Source organism: Ictidomys tridecemlineatus, chromosome 4 (genome assembly GCF_052094955.1).
Source record: "Ictidomys tridecemlineatus isolate mIctTri1 chromosome 4, mIctTri1.hap1, whole genome shotgun sequence".
In the NCBI taxonomy this organism is placed as follows: domain Eukaryota; kingdom Metazoa; phylum Chordata; class Mammalia; order Rodentia; family Sciuridae; genus Ictidomys; species Ictidomys tridecemlineatus.
Genome location: NC_135480.1, coordinates 45,644,209 through 45,668,038, shown reverse-complemented (window position 1 = coordinate 45,668,038; position 23,830 = coordinate 45,644,209). Strand labels below are relative to the sequence as shown.

General features: G+C 33.5%; 1 protein-coding gene across 6 annotated transcripts in view; it reads right to left on the bottom strand.

Moving 5' to 3' along the window:
• Pik3c2a (phosphatidylinositol-4-phosphate 3-kinase catalytic subunit type 2 alpha) overlaps positions 1-23,830 on the bottom strand; it is a 119,532-nt gene that overhangs the window by 26,751 nt on the left and 68,951 nt on the right. For 5 of the 6 annotated variants that reach the window (XR_013437737.1, XR_013437738.1, XM_078046404.1 and 2 more), the window contains 11 exons: positions 21,384-21,527; positions 19,684-19,732; positions 19,393-19,603; positions 17,188-17,310; positions 15,926-16,093; positions 10,379-10,490; positions 9,847-9,992; positions 6,933-7,121; positions 5,678-5,771; positions 5,101-5,195; positions 4,588-4,768 (listed from right to left, as the gene is read on the bottom strand). Coding sequence is in view for 4 of the 6 variants with exons in the window: in XM_078046404.1 (XP_077902530.1) it covers positions 4,588-4,768; positions 5,101-5,195; positions 5,678-5,771; positions 6,933-7,121; positions 9,847-9,992; positions 10,379-10,490; positions 15,926-16,093; positions 17,188-17,310; positions 19,393-19,603; positions 19,684-19,732; positions 21,384-21,527 (1,512 nt within the window). In the remaining 2 variants the exon portion in view is untranslated. The remainder of the gene's footprint in view (positions 1-4,587; positions 4,769-5,100; positions 5,196-5,677; positions 5,772-6,932; positions 7,122-9,846; positions 9,993-10,378; positions 10,491-15,925; positions 16,094-17,187; positions 17,311-19,392; positions 19,604-19,683; positions 19,733-21,383; positions 21,528-23,830) is intronic. The other variant, XM_078046407.1, reaches the window with a different exon arrangement.

Here is a 23,830-nt window from a genome sequence, read left to right as displayed (position 1 = left end):
ATAATCTGTTGATGGGGAGAGAGGTGTACACAGGCATAGTTTATTTATTTTTTGGAGAGCAATCTAACAAAAACTATTATTACTAAAAATGTACATAGCTTGGGCTTGGGCTGGGGTTGTGGCTCAGGGGTAGAGCACTTGCCTATCACATGTGAGGTACTGGGTTCAATCCTCAGCACCACATAAAGATAAATAAATAAAGTATTGTGTCCATCTACAACTAAAAAATATTTTTTAAAAATGTACATATCTTGGGCTGGGATTGTTGGCTCAGTGGTAGAGTGCTTGTCTAGCATGTGCGAGGCACTGGGTTCGATTCTCAGCACAACATACAAGTAAATTAAATAAAAGATTCATCAACAATTAAAAGAAAAAATTTTTAAAAAAGTACATATCTTCAACTCAACTAATTTGCCTATAGGAGGAATATTCTATAAAGAAATGCTAAAAAGCCTGGTATGGCAGTGCATGCTTACAGTCCCAACTACTTGAGGGGCTAAGGTAGGAGGATCACATGAGTCTAGGAATTCAAGACCAACACGGGCAACTGGTGAGATCATGTATCAAAAAAACAAATACTAGCAAAGAAGTAAAAACTTACATACCAAAGTTCATTGTAGTAATGACTGGAAAAGGAAAAATGTGTAACAACCTACATAGACGTAATGGGTCAGCCAGGCATGGTGCCAGATACCTGTAATCCCAGCTATTCAGGAGGCTGAGGCAAGAGAATTGCAAGTTCAAGACCTCAGAAACTTAGTAAGATCCTATCTCAAAATAGGGTCAGGGATATAGCTCAGGAGTACAACATTCCTGGGTTCAAAGCCCAACACCAAAAAAAAAAAAAAAAATAGTAGTAGTAGTGGTAGGAATGGTTCACAATTTATGCTATAATACCTTATAGTATTAAATACCGACAAAAATCATGAAGTAAAACTACATTGCTGATATGAATATCCAAGATGAAGTTTAAAAAAAGCATTTGCAAAAAAGTAAAAACCCAAAACAAACATGTAGTGCTTACACAAGATGCTGGGTTCAATCCCTAGTACTGTAGAACAAAATAAAACCCAAAACAAAAAAGGTATCATTATTGAAAGAATTTGAGAAGATATAAATAAATAGGAAGACATCTTGTGTTCATGAATTAGAAGACATAAATCACTAAAATTATAACATTTTCCAAATTGACCTATAGATACAACATATTTCTTAACCAAACTCCAACTGTCTTTTTGCAGAAATGAACACAATAAACCCAAGGAACACCAAATAGCCAAAACAATCTTGAAAATGAATGAAGATGGAGGAATTATATTTCCTCCATACTACTAAACTATGGTAATCAAAACAGTATGATATAAGGCTGGGGTTAAAACTCAGTGATAGAACACTTGCTTACTATGTGTGGAACCCTGGATTAGATTCCCCAAGAGAAGGAGAAAGAGAAGAAAAGCAGAGAAAGAGAGTGAAAGAGGAGAAAAGAAAAGAACAGTATGGTTTAAGGACTGATATATCGATGCATGAAAAAGAAAGTCCAGAAATATATATAAATTTCATATTACATATATTTTTTCCTCCAGCTGTTTTTTGACAAGGATGCCAAAACCATTCAATGGGAAAAAGGAATCTTTTAACAAATGGCCTAAGACAACTGGAGAGCCACATGCTGAACAATAATATTATTTTCAATAGCCAAACTATGGAACCAGCCTAGGTATCCATTAATAGATGAATGGAAAAAGAAATGAATCGATATATACACAACGGAATTTTATTCAGTCACAAAAAATGAAATTATGTCATTTGCAGGAAAATGAATGAAACTAGAGGCCATTATGTCAACAAAATAAGTCAAACTCAGAAGGTCAAGGGCCATACGTTTTCTCTCATATGTAGAAGCTAGGTAGGAAAAAGAAAAGTTTGGGGGCCAGAATCTCATGAAAACCAAAGGGAGATCAGTAGAGGAAAGGGAACAAGGGTATAAGGCAGGAAGGTAGGAGGGATGTGGTGGGGAGTGATATTGACCACATGATATTGTTATATTGTGTGCATGTATAAAAATGTAACAACAAATCCCATCATTATGTACAACTATAATGAATCAATAAAAAATGTGGAAAAAAATGACACTGGACTCCTCCTTCACTGCAAATGCAAAAACTGACTCAAAAATGTATCAAAGGTCTAAATATAAGAGATAAAACTTAGATAAAAATACAGGTGTACACCTTTGACATTGGATTTAATGAGAAATTCTTAGACCTGACATCAAAAACACAAGCAATGAAAGACAAAAACAAAAACAAAACAAAACAAAACAAAACAAAAACAGATAAACTGGACTTAATCAAAGTTTAAAAATAAGCCAGGAATGGTGGTGCATGCCTGTAATACCATCTATTTAGGAGGCTGAGGTAGGAGGATATTTTTTGGTTCAGTCTTGGAAATAGCACGATCTCATCTCAAATCCCCTACTAAACAAATAAATTACAGTGCATCAAAGGAAACTATCAAGGAAGTGATAACCCACACAAAGGAAAGAAAAAATATTAACAAATAGTGTATCTGAAAAAAAAATAATGTATCTGACAAAGGTCTAGTACCCAGAATATATAAAGAATGCTTAACAATTTAAGACAAAGACAATTCAATTTTAAAATGAGTAAAGTACTTGATTAGACATTTCTCCAGAGAAGATATACAAACGGCAAACTTGTAAAAATACATTTAACATCATCAGTCATTAAGGAAATACAAATTAAACCAACTAGATATGACCTCATGCCCACTAGAATGGCTATAATTAAATCATTAAAAAAAAAAAAAAACAAGATGGGGGGAATGTTGATGAGGATGTTGAGAAATTAGAATTCTTCTATACTGCTGGTAGGCAGAAATATAATATGGTAGGACTGCTAGAGAGAGCAGTTCAATAACACCTCTGAAAAGTTAAATACAGATTTATTATATAATTCAGAAACTTACATTCTTAGGTGAAGTAAAAACAAGGTGTCCATTGAACACCTTATCAGCATTATTAGTATTAGACAAAAAGCAGAACAACCCAAATGTCCATGAACTCATTAACAGATAAATAAATGAACTATATCTAAACAATGGAATATTATTTAGCTATAGAAAGGGATGACAAACTTAAACATTCTAGAACATGGATGAACTCTGAAAACATGCTAAGTGGAAAAAAAAAAACAGATACAAGACCACATATTATATGATTCATATAGAAACCAGATACAAAGGGCTGGGGATGTGGCTCAAGAGGTAGTGCGCTCGCCTGGCATGTGTGCGGCCTGGGTTCGATTCTCAGCATCACATACAAACAAAGATGTTGTGTCCGCCGAAAACTAAAAAATAAACATAAAAATTCTCTCTCCCTCTCTCTCTTAAAAAAAAAAATAGAAACCAGATACAAAGATCAAATATTATGAGATTCCACTTATATAAAGTGTCCAGGATAGGCAAATTCATATAGACAAAAGCATATTAGTAGTTGCCAGGGGTGGGGAGGAAGGGAAATGGGGAGTGAATGGTCCATGGGTACATGCTTTCTTTTCGGTATTATAAAAATACTGTAGAATTAGATAGCAGTAATGCTTGTACTACACTACTGTATATGTATTAAAAGCTAATGATTATACATTTTGTTATGGCTAAATTTTATATTAGATGATTTTTACCTCAACAAGAGAAACGCGACTGTGTGTGTGTGTAGGGGGGTGAGAGAGTGGAAGGGGGAAAATTCTGTTTTGTAAAACTAAAACAACTCCCCAAATTCATGTGTGTGTGTGTGTGTGGGGGGGCGTGGGTATACATATCATATGACCAAGAAGAGTGTACAGTAAACTATGAACTGGAAGAGTGAATTGGAAATAATACTAACTCCTCATTTTTGAATCTATAAACTTTATTACCTATTTTTTTAAATCAAAAATCAGCACTGATACTTTGCAATTACAAAAAATTTTAAAGACAAGACAGTGAAAAACAAACTTGAGAACAATTTTAATCAGAAAGGAATTAATAAGCATAGGAAATAAAAGCATTGGTCTCCTGAATTATGGAATTTTTCCCATATATTTTAAATAGCCTTTGAATCTTTTTGTTTTTTTAAGAAAGAGACAGAGAGAAAGAGAGAGAGAGAGAGAGAGAGAGAGAGAGAGAGAGAGAGAGAGAGAGAATGAATTTTTTAACATTATGTTTTAGTTTTTTTCGGCAGACACAACATCTTTGTATGTGATGCTGAGGATCGAACCCGAGCCGTACGCATGCCAGGCAAGCGTGCTACCGCTTGAGCCACATCCCCTGCCCCTAGCCTTTGAATCTTATCTGTCCAAAATAGTACAGGTATAGTTAGAATTCTATTGGGAATCTATTGATTAAAAAAGTTCATTTATTGCACTTCGAGAAAAGATTAATTTGGGAAAAATTTCTTTTGACATATTTTCAGAATTAAAATAATTCTTCATTTTCTCTGTTTCAAAAGAAAAAAAAGTAGTACAACTTAATTTGTCAGCACCATAAAGATCATTTACAAAACATTTATGTTCTCTTTTGAGTACATACCTGTCTGGCTGATCCACTAGCCTGCCTTACTTTCTCAGCTACTCCTCCTAAAAGCTGTACAAGTTTTGTCTGCTTAGAAAGTTCTTCTCTGAGTCCTTTTCCTCCTACTGAAAGTAGAGCACCCAATACATGTTCATATCGGACACCAAACTGTGTATCATGTAGGGCATCCTTGAGAAGCCTAATACAGCAAAATATTTATGTCAGCCACTTTTGATAATTGAATGAACAAAACTAACTTAACGGGTTCATTTTTAGTATTCAGAAATTTATGGTAAGCTATATAAGCAAGTAAAAACTCTATTTATACAGTTATCACATGCCAAATATTTTGCAACAGAGGGTTTTGTTATTTTGGGGTTTATTTCTAAACAAAAACAGCTTCTTTAAAATAAATAAAATATCTAGTACTTATAGAAAATATTCTGAGCATACTATTTAGACTTACAAAGTATGGCATCTCTATAAATATTAACAATGGAAACAAAGTACTTCATAAAAGTTAAATCTTACCAATATAAACTGTGTGCTATCTGGATATTTCCCAATGCCCTGGACAGAAGAAAGCGCACTAATGAACTGTTCAAGTAAATTTCATATTTCAAAGCCTATTTATAAAAGAGAATAAGGATTACTAGTGGTTAAGTCCCTAGTAAATTGTTCAAATAAAATTATTAAAAGATAAATTCTATAAAGCAAGTATAAATTTAACAAAAAGATGATACTTACAAAGATGAAACAGATGAATTAATACAGGCCAAATTAATAAAATCAAGCACAGGAATAACCTCAACAAAATATGCATTAGCTATGTTTCACTAATACAGAAAAATCAAGGAAAAACTCAAGTCTGCTTTATTTTGAGACTTTAAGAAGTCTGAGAATTAAAAATTCATCTACAGATATATAATATTCAAGATAACAATAGTGGAAAAAAATTTACACTAAATCCTCATGCAATGATCCTCAACATTATAATAATACAAAACTACTTTTAATTAAAACAGCAGGTAAACTCTAAGTTCCTTACTTTTTAAAACCAGGTGGGGTGTGAGGCATAAGGAGGGAGGTAACCTACTAAAAAACTTACTTGTACAAACTGTGGAAGAAGATCTGTTAACTCATCATCACTAATGGCCTCAATCCAGGTCACAGCCAGGGATCTTACTTCCTGATCAGCAAATCTAAAACACCAGAAAAATTCAGATTTGACAGAGGCTTCTTTCTAGTAAAGATGTATTTCCCCAAACAATTTCAATTTCAATTTATTCCTGACAAAGAATACACAAACAATTCTTTTTTCCTAAAGCAATGTTGTTTTTTTTTTTTTTTTTCATACCAAGGATTGAACTCAGGGGCACTCAACCTCTGAGCCACATCCCCAGCCCTATTTTGTATTTTACTTAGAGACAGGATCTCACTGAGTTGCTTAGTGCCTACTTTTGCTGAGGCTGACTTTGAACTCAATGATCTTCCTACCTCAGCCTCCCAAGCAGCTTAGATGTGCCACTGCGCCTGACTGTTTCTTCCTTAAGAAGAAAAAATATTAGTTTTTGGTATAGGGGATTGATCCTGGGGTGCTTTACCACTGAACTACAGTCCCTGACCTTTTTATTTTTAAATATTTTTTAGTTGTAGATGGACACAATTCTCTATTTTATTTATTTTTATTTGTTACTGAGGATGGAACCCAGAGCCTCACATTTACTAGGCAAGTGTTCTCCCGCTGAGCTACAACCCTAGCCAGCCCACCTTTTTATTTTTTGAGACCAGATCTCACTAAGTTGTTGAGGCTGCCACTGAACTTGTGATTCTCCTACCTTAGCATCCAAGTCTCTGGAATTATAGGCATGTTTCACTTTCTTGGTATTAGGAAGAAAATCTAACTGTGTTATTCAGATTCAATTTTGGAATTATTCTGAAACCTTAAATATATGAAAATGAATTTTGGCTCATATCATTAAAATACAACAAATTGTTAAAAATATACAATCTAACCATTCCTTTTTATATATATATGTGTGTGTGTATGGTAGATGGATACATTACCTTGTTTTAATTTTATTTATTTATTTTATGTGGTACTGAGGATCCAACCAAGTGCCTCACACATGCTAGACAAGTGCTCCACCACTGAACTGTAACTCCAGACCCACAATCTAACCCTTTTTTTTCAGTTAGTTTTAAATGACATAAAATGCTTTTATGAAAATTTCAATGCAAAAGGTTATGTTTGAATAAAGGTATATTTACTTTTTTATATCGTATTGACTGTTTTTGTGTTAAAAAGGAAGAACTACTGCAATATAACTGACAGTAAAAGAAAATAAATATATTTTACTTACTTTGAATCAAGAAGCTCCAAAGCAGCCAGTGGGTACAATGGAGGCCACTGGTAAAGCAATGAGTATGTTCTGGCAAGATTAACCCATTTCCAGTTTGGGGCACTTGCTAGTATTTTAGGAAGACAATTTGGGTGTTTGAGGCAATAATAACGTTTCTCCCACAAAAAGGCTTTATCTTCTTTAGAAAGTCTGTGTACATAATAGAATTAAATTACTTCTCAGTGATATGAGAATGCCATAGATAATCTCAATGATTAAAAATACAAAAATATTTACTCATTTGAGAAAGCTGCTTCTTGGTAAAATCATTAATACTAATTTGGAATAGAAAAAATGCAAGATATAACAAACACCACTAATCTACTCTAATTTGAGAACAGAAAGAAATTATTCTGCCTTAATAAAAGAGCATTAGTTATGAAAATGAGGGATAATTCAGTACAATAAAAATTTATTAAAGCCAGGCACAGTGATGCATGCCTGTAAACCCAGTGGCTCAGGAGGCCACGACAGGAGGATCTTGAGTTCAAAGTCAGCCTCAGCAATGGCAAGGCACTAAGCAACTCAATGAGACACTGTCCCTTAAAAAAATAAGGGACAGTGTCTCCCTTGTTGCCAAAAAAAAAAAAAAAAGCTACCATATTTTAGAAAATTAATACAGTTGAATTGAGAAATAGTCAAAATGAAAAGGACTCAGTTTAGAAATTCTAATTGCTTTAATGACAAATATTTATGTGAATGAAATTATTTCACTGTTATACTACTAACTCATTTATACAACACATATAAATTGTATTCATTTCATGTGGAATACTGAAAAAATTCAAACACTGCAAAAGGAGCAGTGAAGTCTCTCCTAACAATCCCCCTTCCCAGAGGCAACCACTTAAAGTTATGTATGCTTCCAGAGACAATCTATTTATATAGACATACATATGTGTGTTTTATGTTTTTTTTTAGCATTAAAATATCTGTTTTTTTAATTTTTCCTTTTAGCTATACATGATACATATGGATATTTTTAGGTTTTCTTTTCCTTTATGTTAATGGCAACAAACTATATTCACTATTCTCTTCCTTTATGTCTTCATTTAAGATATCTTATGTATTAGTACATATAGTTATGACCTCATTATTAATATTTGTAATCCTCCACTGGATAATTTAACTGCTATTGACAGACATTTCCAGTCTCTTTCATTTATCCAAATAAATATTAAAATGAACATTCTTATCTCTAATAATCAAATACATAAGAATTTTCTCTTCAATTCATTACTAGAAGGGGCAATTCTGGGTCACAGAATATACCACACTGTAACTTTAATAGATTTTGCCAAACTGCTCTCCAAAAGGGTTGTGGCTTTTTATAGTTCTTCCAATAGAATAACTCCCACTTTTTTATATCCTTATCAATACTTTATGTGATGAGGCCTTTTAAGTTTTCACCACTCTGATGGGTATAAGAGTATGTTGTATTAATTTACTTTTCTTTAAGAGATTGAACATCTTTTCAAATATGTAAAACACTCTGCATTTATTTCCCCAATAATTGACTGTTCATATTCTCCCTCCTTTATTATAAAGGTCATTGATCTTTACCTTATTGACATAAACATGTTCTTCTTCTTTTTTTTTTGAATATATAGATTTTATTAGCAGTAATTTCTGATTTTTTAATATGGCTAAAAATAGAATTAGACACTTATTGGAATGAAATAACCAGAAATTATCTCTTACAATTATGGATAATTTAAACACAAGACTTTCAAAGTGTGAGTGACTGTGAATGTACAAATAGATAATATGCTAAGAGAAAATTATTTCTTGTATTTTCTCAAATCTCATGGTTTCTAGTATTTCTTAGCTTGTGACCACAAATTCTTCTCTTCTGAGTTGATGGAGCACTCAAAACACAGAAGAAAGATAAGCCCTCTCACAGGGAAGATGGTAGTAACACAGCAGGGAATTATCCTTAAGTCCTACAGGGTCTGAGAACCATATTTTATAATATGGAAGACCCTCCAATAGACTGGCTCTTCCAAACATTGTTTGCAAAGATAGAGAAAAGTCAGTTCATTGCACAAAATGAGTGAAGTGGGTCTGTGCCTCTGTAGATGAAAATAAGTTGTAAAAGAGCCACAAAAATGAGTTCAGGACTGGGCATTACAAGACACAGCTGACAAAATCCTTGGTGTAGATCTCGGTTGGGGAACCTCCAATCTGCTACCACTGTTTACCCGGTGACGAGTCCTTGTTTCCCCGATGCTGAAGTATAACACCAGAGAAGCACACCGAGGCAAGTGTAGAGTGGAAAGTAAAAGCTTTATTAAAGGACAGTAGAAAAGACTTCTCCCTGGAGGAAGAAGGGGAACCAAGAGGTGGAATCCCACATGTTCTTTTTTTTTTAATATTTATTTTTTAGTTGTAGTTGAACAAAATATCTTCATTTTATTTATTTACTTTATGTGATGCTGAGAATTGAACTCAGGGCCTCACACATGCTAGGCAAGTGCTCTACTGCTGAGCCACTACCCAAGCCCCATAAACATGTTCTTACAGGAAATTATTTCATTGATATTTAATATATTTCCTAGTCTGTTTGCCTTTTGATCAAATAAAAAGTTTGACTTGTACATGATCTAACTTTTATGTAGTCACACAGTCTTTCTTTTTTTGTGGGACTTGAATCCAGGGCTTTATCATGCCAGGCAAGTGCATTACCACTAAGCTACAACCCTCAGCCCTCATATAGGCTTTTAATACAATTTAAAAAATAAGTTAAATAGAAAGTGTTCCAAAACAAGAGCACTGCTAAATCATGAACTAAATCAGAGCATTTAATACAAGCTCTTAACATGAGCTTTACATTGTAGGAGATACCCAGGCTACAAACAGAATAAATGAAGCATACCCAAGTGATGAGTCTCTGTGAAGAATATTGAGAAGTTTCCCTTTTATATCATTCTCCAGTGTTTCTAAGTTGTGTTGCTGTGTAATGCTTCTGTCAACTTGAGGAGTTGTATAAATTATATCAAATGTAGAACAAGGAAAATCAACCTTAAAAATTGAACAGAAGTTGATCAAAATATAGAACATTAACGTGTCTTTAAGAAAATGGACTTTTTTTTTCTCCCTTAACAATCAGGGTGGATTTACACTGAGATCATATTAGTGTTTCTTGGGGTTTTGTTGAAAGTGATTATCAATAGTTGGTAATTCTCAATAATACACATATATTTCTTGGAATAGATACAATGCATGTTTTACTGTATCCTCAGAAATTGAAAATGGCTTCATGACATTTAAATTGAAGATAAATTCTGAAATTAAAGCGGTCAATTAGGCTTCTTTAATAATGCCCAAATAAAAGATATATATATATATATTTTTTTTTTCAAGAAATTTAAATTTAAACCTCTCCACTTATCAAGAAGTACCATTACCTGTAGCACTATTCTTTCCATGAGATATCCTTTTTTAGGGACTGTTCCAGGAATACAATTTGTAGATGATGAAGTCCAAAGATAGAGAAGTTTGGTTCCACATGTTAAAAACCTTCATGAATATAAAAAGAATAATTTTCATTTAAAAAACTGACACAACACATGATAATCAATCTGAAATGTTAGTATTCACTAACATTCACTAAATAAAAATATCATCTTCAAGAACATATCAGAAGAAGTCACTCCCAAACTGTAATGAGACTTTAAGTAAATGTATTAAAGTACAGGATGGGAACAAAGAGGGAGAATGAAAATATTTATCTCAAGAAGAATAGTAAATTCAGAATCACCTGTCTTCGAAACAACTTCTATAAATAGGAAGGGGTAAATGATAGTGCTTCAAGATTTTCTGTAAGGGAATACATCTTAGGGTGGTGGTTTGGACTACCACCTGGGGACTGCTTCATGGCTTTTACCATTAGAATATGCCAAGAAAATGAATAATTTTCTCGTGTTAAAGCACCAATCATGTGAGATGAGAATTTGTATCTCTATCCTTGTCAGCAAACTTTTCCTGTAAAGAGCCAGTCAGGAGCTGGGGTTGTGGCTCAGTAGTAGAGCGCTCAACTAGCATATGCAAGGCCCTGGGTTCGATTCTCAGCACCACATATAAATAAATAAAATAAAGGTATTGTGTCTAACTACAACTAAAAAATAAATATTAAAAAAAAGAGCCAGTTAGTAAATATTTTGGGCTTTGTGGATCACTTATCTCTGTTCCAAAGACTCAACCTGGCAATTATAATGCAAAATAACTATACATTCTACATAAATGAATGTGTGCTAGGTTCTAACAAATTGTATTTATAAAAACAAACAATGGGCTTGAACACTTGGCCCTTGGCCTAGACTACCAATTTATGTTTTACTTAAATTAAAACACTTAGTCAAAGACATTGATTTATCTTTACATAGAAGAGATATTTGAAAAATATAAGATTAATAAAAGCAGGAAGTTATGAACTTTGTCAAATCTTCATTTTATTTAAACATAAAATGTCCTTTTCAGAACTGAACTCCTGTCTTACTATTTTCTCTTGCCCACATTAATAACTTTTGAATGTTTGATATATTTTAAGCTGTCATTTCTAAAAATTACCCATACACCCAACTAGATTATTTTAAAGCAAACCTTATTTATTTTACTGGGATTGAACTCAGGGGGGTACTTGGACACTGCCACATCCCCAGCCAGCACTATTTTGTATTTTATTTAGAGACAGGGTCTTACTGAATTGCTTGAGCCCCTTTGATTTATGCTGAGGCTGGCTTTGAACTCATGAGTCTCCTGCCTCAGCCTCCCAAACCACTGGGATTAAAAAAAGCATGTACCACTGTGTCCAACTTCAACTTTAAGCCAAATCTTTTTTCTTTTTTTTTTTTTTTTAAGAGAGAGAGAGAGAGAGAAAATTTTTAAAATATCTATTTTTTAGTTTTCGGTGGACACAACATCTTTTATTTTTGTTTTATGTGGTGCTGAGGATCGAGCCCAGCACCCTGCAAATGCCAGGTGATCGAGTTACTGCTTGAGCCACATCCCCAGCCCTAAGCCAAATCTTAATTGTACTATTTGGTCTATAAATTTTGTTACATAAGTCTAAACAATCAAGTTTCCCTTTGAAGTAGTTATAATACCATTATTTCTCCTAAAATAATTAACAAATTACTTATGATCATAAAATATCTAGTCAGTTTTCAAATTTCCCTGAATTTTCTTTTTTGTTGTTGTTGCTTTTACCATTGGTTTGTTTGAAACAGGATCCAAACAAGGTCCAACAACATTTGCATTTGGCTAAAATCTTTTTTTTTTTTTTTTGTGGGGCTGGGGATTGAACCCAAGGGCCTTGTGCATACAAGGCAAGCACTCTACCAATAGAGCTATATGCCCAGTGCCAGTTGAAATGTCTTTTTAAGCATCTTTTAATTCAGGTTCAGTAAAGTCCTGCCACCTAGTTTTGTAAATAAAATTTTATTAGACACAGTCATGCCCGTTTGTTAATGTATTGTCTATAGTGGCTATTGCACTTGTGACAGCTTATATGGCTTTCAAAGATGAAACTATTTGCATTTGGCACACTTTGTCCTTTCCCTTTTACCCCTGTCATTTATTTGCTGAAAATACAGGTCTTTTATTCTATAGCAATTTCTATTTCATGAATTTTGCTGATTATATTCCTTTGGTGTCTTTTAACATGACTTCCTGTATTTTCTGTTAAGTAGTAATTAGATCTAGTGGCTTGATGTGATTCAGATTTAGGTCTTCAGCAAGAATACTCAGTATCTGGGGCTGGGGATGTGGCTCAAGTGGTAGCGTGCTCGCCTGGCATACGTGCGGCCCGGGTTCAATCCTCAGCACCACATACAAACAAAGATGTTGTGTCCGCTGAGAACTGAAAAATAAATATTAAAAAAAAATTCTCTCTCTCTCTCTCTCTCTAAAAAAAAAAAAAAGAGTACTCAGTATCTCATAGGTAGTATTGTACACTACTGCCTACTCCATCAAATAAAGAGGCACACATCATTGGGATTACCTCTTTCTCTGTCTATAACATTATGATTTATTAGTTTGTTCAAGTGCTATCAATTTAAATCATCTACTATAAAATTTCAGAAAAGCTAAATGGCTTTAAGAAGGTATTGATGATCATTGCTTAGATCAATGCTTCTCTATGGGGGCCTATGTTCCCAGCAGACATGAGGCAATGTCTGCAGAAATATGTAGTTGTCAACTTGGGGGTACTACTAGAAGTCAGTGGGTAGAAGCCAGGGATACCGCTAAACATCTACAATACACAGAAGTCTCCTATAACAAAGAATTATCTGTCCCAAAATGTCAATACTGCCAAGACTGAGAAACCTTGGTCTAAATCTATTATTTTAGTAGGGTTTGAAAACTTTTTTTATATTTATTTTTTAATTGTAGATGGACACAATATCTTTATTTTATTTCTTATATGGTGCTGAGGATCAAACCCAGGGCCTTGCACGTGCTAGGCAAGCTGCATGTGGTGGCACATGCCTATGTAATCCGAGAGGCTGGGGAGGCTAAAGCAGGAGGATCACAAGTTCAAATAAAGTTCAAAGCCAGTCTCAGACAAAAGCAGGGAGCTAAGCAACTCAGTGAGACCTTGTCTCTAAATAAAATACAAAATAGTGCTGGGGATGTGGCTCAGTGGTAAAGTATCCCTGAGTTCAATGCCTAGTATCCTTCCCCCCAAAACCCCAAACTTTCACATCAATTATTTGATAAGATACAACTCTAACAGGAAGGCAGGTTAAATGCTTAAAACTCCTTATATGCCATTTTCAGAGAGGCTGACTCAAAAGGTCTTTGAGTCAACTGGTTTCTGTGACAGTGACTCCATCAAGTTGTATGAAGGTTGTATCTTAACCAGAAATAATTTAAAAGGAACTGCTAGAACAGAGTTACTAATCACAGTATGCTACCTGAACTAGATCATTAATACTTAGCTTCTCTGTATATATTAATGTAAAATCACCTTCCCTCTTAATTTGAGTATGAAGTCCTAATATTACCAGAATGACCGCACTACTTGTCAGTCTTGAGCTTAATGCCATCTATTCACCTTATGAGTGTTGGATGCAAACTATTTCAAAATATCACAGAAGTCAACTGCCTTTCACTTTATAATCTCTCAAATTATGAAAGAATGTTACATCATTCATATTAAAAAAACATTTATTAGCAGACAACAATAGTGACAGTGATGGTACTTTCAAGAACAGAAATGTTTTCAAACTAGCTTATATAAAAATTAATGTTAATGATGAAATCACATTCAACTTTCTCACATAACTACTCTGACACAATTTATCAAAGACAGTTGAGGAAATAATTCCTCTCCTTTGTAGCGCCAATGATATCATATCAGTATGTTTTATTTCAGAGAAGTTATAGATTATATTTAACAAGAGGGTTCTGAATACTCATTACTAATCGTAATCACTTCAACTGCTTTTCTCTAGCCTTTAATGGTTCAGAATTGAGTCAGGGGTCAAAATTTGAATCTACTAGATAATAAATCTTATACTGCCTCTTCAAATATGAGGAAAATAATTAGAAGAAGCATGGTTCACATAAGTACATGGGAAAATATCAAGAAGAACATTTGTGAAGTCAGTGTTTTGAACATAATTTCAAAAATGATTATTGGAAATTCAAACAGTGTTTCTCTCATTTAAGAAGAGGAAGAAAAGGGAAGCAGAACTAGATTAGCAGATATTTTTCATTCTTAATATTAAATTTTGGATTTAGTTTAAATAGATCTATTATTAAATAATTTTCCAAACTGTCCCAGTATTTCAAAAGATATATTGTTGAACAACAAAAAAGTGCTATGGTATTAAATAAGTTTGAGAATGTAAACAAAGGATAACATTTAAAAACATAGACCTTGGATCCAGACTGCCTGGCTCAAATCCCAATTCCACAATTTATTAAGTAAGCACCAAGGCACTTAGCCTCATACTTTGGTTTCCCTCTCTAGAACAGGGGGTAATAACAATATCTCCTTCACAGAGTTGTTGTGGAGAATATAAGGATATTTGTACAAAACACAGATAATACCAACCCTAAGTGTTATAGAAGTATTTGTCATTAGACTAAACATATGGTTATAAAGCTTAAATAGGCCTTTTTGACTATAGAACTTAGATACTTTAATATGCCCATGCATTATGAAGCTGTACAACATTCCCACATACTATATGTAACATATCTCAAACTTACTCAGTTGTTTGTTTTTCCCTTTAGGATAACCTTGCTATTCTAAGAACTATTCCTTTTGCACTTCATCTATTAATCCATTATGTCCCACTGTCCTACACATAGGACACAAATAAAAATTTAAATTTAACAATCTTATAGGTTTTTATAGGTGTCCTATATATTGGACAATGGAATAGACCACAGTGGATATTAAAAGATTCTTAAACCCTGAAGCATAGGGGGAAAGAAACCCATAATAGGTTTTTGCATACATGTGAGATATTTGGAAATTAAAGACAAGGGGGACCCTTAACAGTAGAGACAGATGAGTCAGGCAAACAGAATTAATATAGGGCATAATGTGTGCCTTTTGAGTGTCTGAAACTGGAGGAGGGCAGGAAAGGGATGAAAAGCAGAATTCTTTTAATAGTGTCAAGGGAAATGATAAAATCATGGTATTACCTCAATAATATAATACTTTACATAAAGACAGAGAATCATTGACTGCTGCTCCTCTCCTAGAATAATGAATGGCAAACAATCCTCTGCATATCCAGACAGACAGTTCAGACTACAGCAGAACAACTGGTTTCCTTTGTTCTGTGTCTTTGACCTGATCTTCTTTTATCACAATGAAAAAAACTGAGAGAGCTCCTTAGCTCATGTTTGTCATTGTTCCTCATCCTGTCCTCCAACCAATACTGATGTGTACATGTATCCACAGTAACTTACCATCAAAATTCCGAAATACTTACCGCTTAAAGTCAAAAAGAGGTAAAGAAACTCTGCCCAAAGCTTCTGGCCCCTTTCTCTGCTTATTAGAATCAGGGGAACTTCCACTGCTCTGATTTAAAATTCCAAAAAGAGTAAGATGAAGAACTGATTCTAATGGCAATTGTGATATCTGGATGGGAAAAATGATTCTATGGGGGAAAATGTATTAATAGAAAGAACAGATTAGATTGAATGTGAAGTTTAACCTTTTAATGGATTGACAATTTTAGGTATTTCATTTGACTTATCAAATAATCTTTAATCCTGAGTAACCTGTATCTTCGTAACAAGTTTGGTTAACTTGTACTGTTAAAAGTCTTCAACAAATTTCATTAACAGTATAAATTTCAAAATATAACATTTTTTTCTTCATAAATGTGTTAGCAATTATACTTAAGATTTGCAGTGTCAATTTCCTAGCAAAATATTATAGTAATCATTTTTATTTATTTCCTTTAAGACAAATCAGATTAATGTTTATGAGTATTTGTTTTGGGATGTAAATATGAACATATATAAGCAAACATACATACATATATGTATATATATGTTTACCAATACATTTTTCCTTCAGAGTCTGAAAGAACAGATGAGGTCAATAGGGGTCAACTCTAAGATCAGGTGTTGTAAATAGGATAACATTACTTTTGACCTTATATGCATTTCTGTATTATTTGTCTGCTTTCACAGATATATATTATTTTTGTAATTTAAAAAAGAGCGAAAAAAGGCTGAGAATGTAGTTCAGTGGTAGAGAGCTTGCCAAAGCCCTGGGTTCAAATTCCAGTACCATAGAATAAATAAATAAATAAATAAATAAATTAGTTAGTTAACATTACCAAGTATCATCATGTGCACAAATTTTAGGTTACTCTTTTGATTATCTATTAATAATAGTGCTAGATTTTTATGAAGTATTACAAAAAATACTAAAGTAAGTAATGCTACAAAACAACAACTCTCTAGAGTTATATATAAATTTATATCTTTAACAATAAAGTCTAGGAAGAACAAATGGCATATTACTGCAATTTAATAAAATGTAGTTAAATGAGTATTTCTGATTTTTTTATGAAAATTTCAGTTTGTTCTATAGAATCAGATCTAGGAGAGACCTTAGGACATTAGTAAGAATTTAATGAATTTCGGTATAAATGGTAAAACTGAAATTAGGATGTATAAATTGAAAAAAGTACAAAACAGAGTACAGTAAGAGAATTAAAAAGCCAAAAATTTCACTTACAGTTCATCCCATTTAATAAGATAGAAGAAATTCTTATAAGTGCCAACCTTCTTAGATTGAATAGGTTTAAAAAGATCCTTTCCATTGTGTGACAAGGAACATATCAAGTAGTATTTTTCGTAACTGAGAAAAGAAATTTAATTTGATTTCTAACTTAGTAACATGAATTAGCTAAGTAATACAAACATATTAGCAGTTCTTTCCCCAAAGTGACTAATATCTGAAATTAACTGGTCACCATTCAGTTAATTTTTAAAAATCTATCTGAATTTAATCATTGAAAATTTTATGAACACACAGAAGTGGGATGGCCAAAGGAGTACAGAAGAGAACATATATTCCTAGGTGACAGTCTCAAGGTACTATAAATGATACTGGCTGAAAAACTTAAGTGTTGTGTTCATAACTAAATAACTAATGCTACTAGCTTTAGATTTTAGTTAGTTGACAATGTATAATTGTACTTATTCATTTCCAGGCAAATTCTAGAGACAGCATAAATATTATATCTTCCCTAGGTGCAATTTTCTTTTTGCTGAACTACTAAAACAGGATCAGCTAAGCACATAATAGTACAGGGGCTGGCTTGATTGAGCCAATCTTTTTACTGTATAGGGAGGCTTCTACCCATGGGACAGATCCTGTTATACTCTCTCATTAGATAGGAATGACAGCCCCAAACTACCACAAGGACAAAACTGATTAGAAACAGTAGGGCAATTATGTATGGCAAGAGTCTTGGACTCAACTGTATTTCTACATATATTTTAATTTATTGCTAGGTTTACAATTTAACCACTCTATTCATATGTACAATCTATGCACATATGAATATGAATCTCTTATGAATATATTCCAAATTTCATTTCATTGGTCCATATAATACCCCTTGCTAACAAACTAATGGATTACTTTTAACTTCATTTTCTTTTCCCTTTTTTTAAAAAAATGTCTTTTTGTAGTCATAGATGAAAAGCATGCCTTTGTCTTGTTTTTATAATTTTTATTTGGTGCTAAGAATTGAACCCAGTGCCTCACACATCCTAGGCAAGCTCTCTGCCACTTTACAGCCCCAGTCCATATTTTCCGCCCTTTTAAAAAAATATTTATTTTTTAGTTATAGGTGGACACAATATCTTTATTTTTCTGTGGTGTTGAGGATTGAACCTGGTGCCTCACGCATGGTAGGCGAGCACTCTACCTCTGAGCCACAACCCCAACCCCACATTTTCCCCTTTTTATTTCAGCATCTTATTAACTTACTTTCGATCTTAATTATCACTTGTTTTCTGTATTTTCTTCTACTGGGTATTTGTTCATATTTTGTCTCTGAATTTATGAGTGTGTATAAGTGTGCATGTATATGTATGAACCTGTGTGTGTAACAATGTGTATGGAGCAGTAAACTAATATCTTTAGAAGACAGTAATAGCCATATAAATGTTAGAGGAAAGCAGTCCTGAGAATTCTGCCCATACCTAGTACTCAGTAAATATTTATTGAAAGAATTAAAATAATAGCTTTCAAGTTATATCATTATTATTGGTGGTGGTGGTAGTGGTGTTATTTTAACCTAAAATTCAATTTAGCAAAATTTATGTTTGCTATCTCTGCATTGAACTACAAGATTAGGTTACTATGAAAACTATTTCACTAAAAAATTCATTTCTAACTTTTCAGTTTATATTAGTCATTTACAAATAAATTAAAATTGGCAAACATTTGCTGGCTTAAATGCATTGACAAAAGAAAAAAGTTGAAAAAGGAAAACCCATATTAAAAATTCAATAGAAGAAACATGCTCTTGTAGACTTCAAAGATTATCAATCAATAGTAGATTGTAAGATACTAAACAGTGGGAGGAAAAAAAAAATCGCAAAATTTAGTCCCATTAAACTGTTTCAAATGATCCTAGTTTTTTTTTTTTTTTTTTTAAAGGAAAAACAGCAATCTTATTAACTAACTAACTAAATGGTATTTGCTCTAGTAAATTTCAACATATATTTTCCTGTCCTTTCTATATGTAGAAGGAGTACTATTTTTTACTGGAATAGCATCAAACATCTCTGCAATTTTTATGAAAATCACAAGGATATAGTAATCGCTGTAATATCCATTTAAACACCAAAATAATGGATGTGACTAACATTTTACAGAATAGCTTTTAGGTAAAGCTATGCATATGTTCTCTTAAATGTTACTTACTTTGATACCCAGTTACTTGAAATTCCATGTGCAGCAAATATAGTAAACTGGAGCTGTTCTGTTGTGGTCCATGCCTCCTTGATGCTCCTGCTGTTGTGAATACTGTCTGCAGTACTCCTACTGGAACTTGTGTGGAGTCTGAGAAGATCATAAATTGCTGCAGTTAATTGGTCCATGCTTACTTGAACAGGATTTTCAGGATACAGTGAGCCTAGATTTAAAGAAAATGTTAATATTATTCTCTGGAAAAGCAATAATTATTGCTAAAATATAAAGAATCTAAAAACATACCCCTTGTTGAGCTCTTGCTAGTATCTCCTCCTCCAGATAGTGAAGTCACCTACATACACACACATCAGTTAGTCAGAAATTGCCCACGATGTAATATAAAATGTTTATCTGTATCTTTGATACATTTAATTAAATGTTATATCAGCTGGGCTTGGTGGCGCATGCCTAATGTACTTAGCAACTCAGTGAGACACTATATCTAAATTAAAAAACAAAATAGGGCTAGGGATGTGGTTTAGTGGTCGAATGCTCCTTAGTTCAAACCCTGTGCCCCGCCCCCAATAATAAATAAATAAATAAATGCCAAAGAAATCTTTTCTAGGGGAAACTTCCCAAAGTGTTTGTAAAATTAATAAAATAATGAAAACTGAATGCAAGAAAGGAAAACCCCAACCAAATAAAGAGGTGATATTAATAACAAGAAAATCAGAGAAACTCAAAATAAATTAATTTGAAACCCAGAAGTGAAGTATATTAACACAGCATTCTATTTTCATTAGTTTCTCTATAAGAGCATGATAAGAATATCCTTAAAGAAAAAATCTAGATTTCTATTTTTTATCACTTGGTGAAAACAAAACAAAATAAAAACCTCTTTTCCTTTCTTCCCCTATCCCCCAAGACTGGGGATTAAACCCAACTGCATTCTACCACTGACCTTCATCTTAGTCCTTTTTTTTTTTTAAAGTTATAGGTGGACACAATACCTTTATTTTATTTTTATGTGGTGCTGAGGATCAAACCCAGTGCTTCATGCATGATAGGAGAGCATTCTACCACTGAGCCACAATTAGTCCTTTTTTTAAAATTTTGAGACAGGGGCTCACTAAATTGTCCAGGTTGACCTCAAATTTATAATCCTCCTGCCTTAGTCTGCTGAGTCACTGAGATTACAGGCATGTGCCATAGCACCCAGCTTAAAAAAACCATGGTTGTTGATAACTTCCCAAGTAATTTCATATGTATTTTCTTAAGTTCTAAAAAGTAGCAAAAAAGAAGCCCCCTCCCTGCCAAAAAAGCCCAAATCTCTATATACTATATGGATAGGATCTGTGTGAAAATGAGTGGACTAAAAACTTACCTTATAGAGATTGAGGAGCACCTAGTGACATAACTCCCTTCCTTTAAATTTATAGTGGCTTGTAACACCCACCCTTCCTCTTATCTTTTCAATCTAAGATATAAACATATCTATGAACAGACTTCACTAAATTAGCATGGAAATACTGTGAAGAAAAGCTCTTCCTAAAGGCTGACATAAGGAAAGGGCTCATAACTTACACCTTCTCAAGCAAACCAGGCCTTCTTCAGAGATTTCTTGGTCTTTTCAATAGAGAGGCGGTATGTCTAATATCCCCCACTGACAATCATGGATATTTCCATCGAGAGAAGTGATTACCCTCTAGATCCTCTCAATTCAGGATCTATCTTTAAATCCCTAACAAATTCATTTATGCCAGAGGTCTTCTTCTACACATACAGGGTTTATAGTTTGGCATCCACCTATTCAATGTCAGTTCTCACAAAGCTCTTCTAAGGCAGTCCACACTCTTTACCAATGAATTCCCCATCTAACCAAAGAAGTGACCAACTTTAAAAAAAAAAAAAAAAAAAGCCAAAGTTAAAAATATAATATTTTGTCCATTAGAAGACAAAAGCATTCCAATTTAAGTGACACTTAAAGACATAAAAATACTCACATCAGTACTTTTACTCCTTGGAAGGTTAACTGCTCTCTTTAGTTTCTTTACTGATTCCGTTATGGCAGGAGTCTCTACACCATCTAAAGCACTGCATATTTTTCTAACAGCTTTAATTACTTGATCTACGGCTCGGTGCTGGTTCTATAAAAGTTAAAATAAACAGAACTATGTAAAACTTAAAGGACCAATTTCAGAGATGAAGTCAGAAACTAGATATTTCAGATGTACCTAAAAACAGCTATCCTCTACTGTTTGTGACAAAAAGGAAATTAGATGGCTTTTCAATTATATGGTTTATTGTGAAGGAGACTAAAACTAAAACAGGGCTGGCATAATTTTTCACTTTGACAAAATTATTTGTATGTAAATGTTATAAATTTCATATTAGAATCAGAATTAAAGGCAATAGTTAGTAATAAATTACTAAATCCTTAGAAAAATTCCGAGTTATATTTTGGTGGGAGGTACTGAGGATTGAACCAAGAGGGACTTTACCACAGAGCCACATCACCAGCTCTTTTTTTTTTTTTTTTTTTAGTATTGAGATGGGATCTTAATAGGTTGCTTAGGGCCCGGCTAAGTTACTAAGGCTGGCCTTGAATTTGTAATCCTTCTACCTCAGCTTCACCACCATGTCCAGCTGGATTTCTTTTACTTCTCACTCTCACATGGGCATAATTTGCACATTGAAAACAACACTCCTTTCCTTCCTGCAAAAATCTGGTATCAAAAACTAAGTTTTTGAGCATGGCACACGTGTGTAATCCCAGCAGCTGGAGAGGCTGAGACAGGAGGACTGCAAGTTCAAGGCCAGGCTCAGCAACTTAGTGAGACCTTAAGCAGCTTAGTGAGATCCTGTCCCAAAATAAAAAAAACAGGGTTAGGGGATATAGCTCAGTGGTAAAGTGCTCCTGAGTTAAATTCTCATTGCCAAAACAAAATAAAACCCAACAAAAAAACACCACCACCACCCCACCAAACAAAAAGTAAGTTCCTAAGAAATCAGTCACATATTAATAACACCGGGAAATAGCTGCTAGAAGTGAGTCAACTTTCTATGTATAGTCAAAGACTTTCAAAGTTTTTTCAAGATTAAAAAAAACTTTCTTGAAGACAATTCTTCTGTACCATTCCATTACACTTGATTTCACCATAAAAGTTTGTCAGAAAAGCCATAGAAACGTATAAAAACAAATTCTTACAGACGTAGAGATGAACAGGAAGAATAACTTCTAATTGTTCTCTAGTATAATAGGATAAATATGGTAGACAACAATTAATTGTATATTTCAAAATAGGTGGTAGAGAGGATTCTGAATGTTCCCAACACAAAGAAATGATAAATGTTTAAGGTGATGAATATCCCAATTGCCCTAATCATTACATATTTTACACATGCACTGAAATGTCATACTGTAACCCATAAATATTTATAATTATTATGTTGATTATAAATTGTAAAACTTATTAAAAATTTTTTTTAAGAGTTGGGGAGAATATAATCTAATGATAGTGTGCTTGCCTGGCACAGATGAGAACTAGTTCAATTCCCAACAACCCTAGCCAAAAAAAAAAAAAAATGAAAACAATGCATATATATAAAATTAATTCATAAAACATTTATGCCAAGTACTGTTAAAAAGGCTGAAGAAACTCACTATTATACCATCCCTTAAAAATTTAAAATTTCTTTTTTTGAGGCTTAGCTACCATAAACCAACATAAATGTTCCCTTTACCTTTAAGCTTGAATAAAACTATCTTGTTTTTTTTTTTTTAAAGAGAGAGAATTTTTTAATATTTATTTTTTAGTTTTCAGCAGACACAACATCTTTGTTTGTATGTGGTGCTGAGGATCGAACCTGGGCTGCAGGCATGCCAGGTGAGCACGCTACCACTTGAGCCACATCCCCAGCCCAAACTATCTTGTTTTCTTAAACATCCAGTCACTCTGCAGTTCTCAGAACCTGTTTTCTAGCTCTCCTCCTTGCTTACTTGACTTATATTTCTACTTCCTATCACTTCACCTATATACAAAAACCATTCCAGTTTAAAGGCTCGTACCATTCATACTCTGACACTATTCTCCATCATTTATCAATGTATTGCTCTATTTCCAACTCCACCCTTCTTTTGTTGTACTTTGTGATATTGGAATTAGACTCAAATAATATTTCTTTGCAGGCCAGTATATTGCTAGGTTTTGCAAACAAAAGGCACTGAATAGATACTACAAGTCAAAAGTAGCAGGGAGATACTTCCCATCTGGGTTCTAGTCCCATTTTTTTTTTCTTTCTTTTTTTAATTCAGTGAGGACGCCCAGAGGTCCTCAAAGACAATATCAGACCATGTTCTTCCTATGTGACAGTTCTGGCTAAGCACAAAATCACGAGCCACTCAAGCAGGAACAAACTTTATTTCTAAAAATTCCGCGCACGCCACACA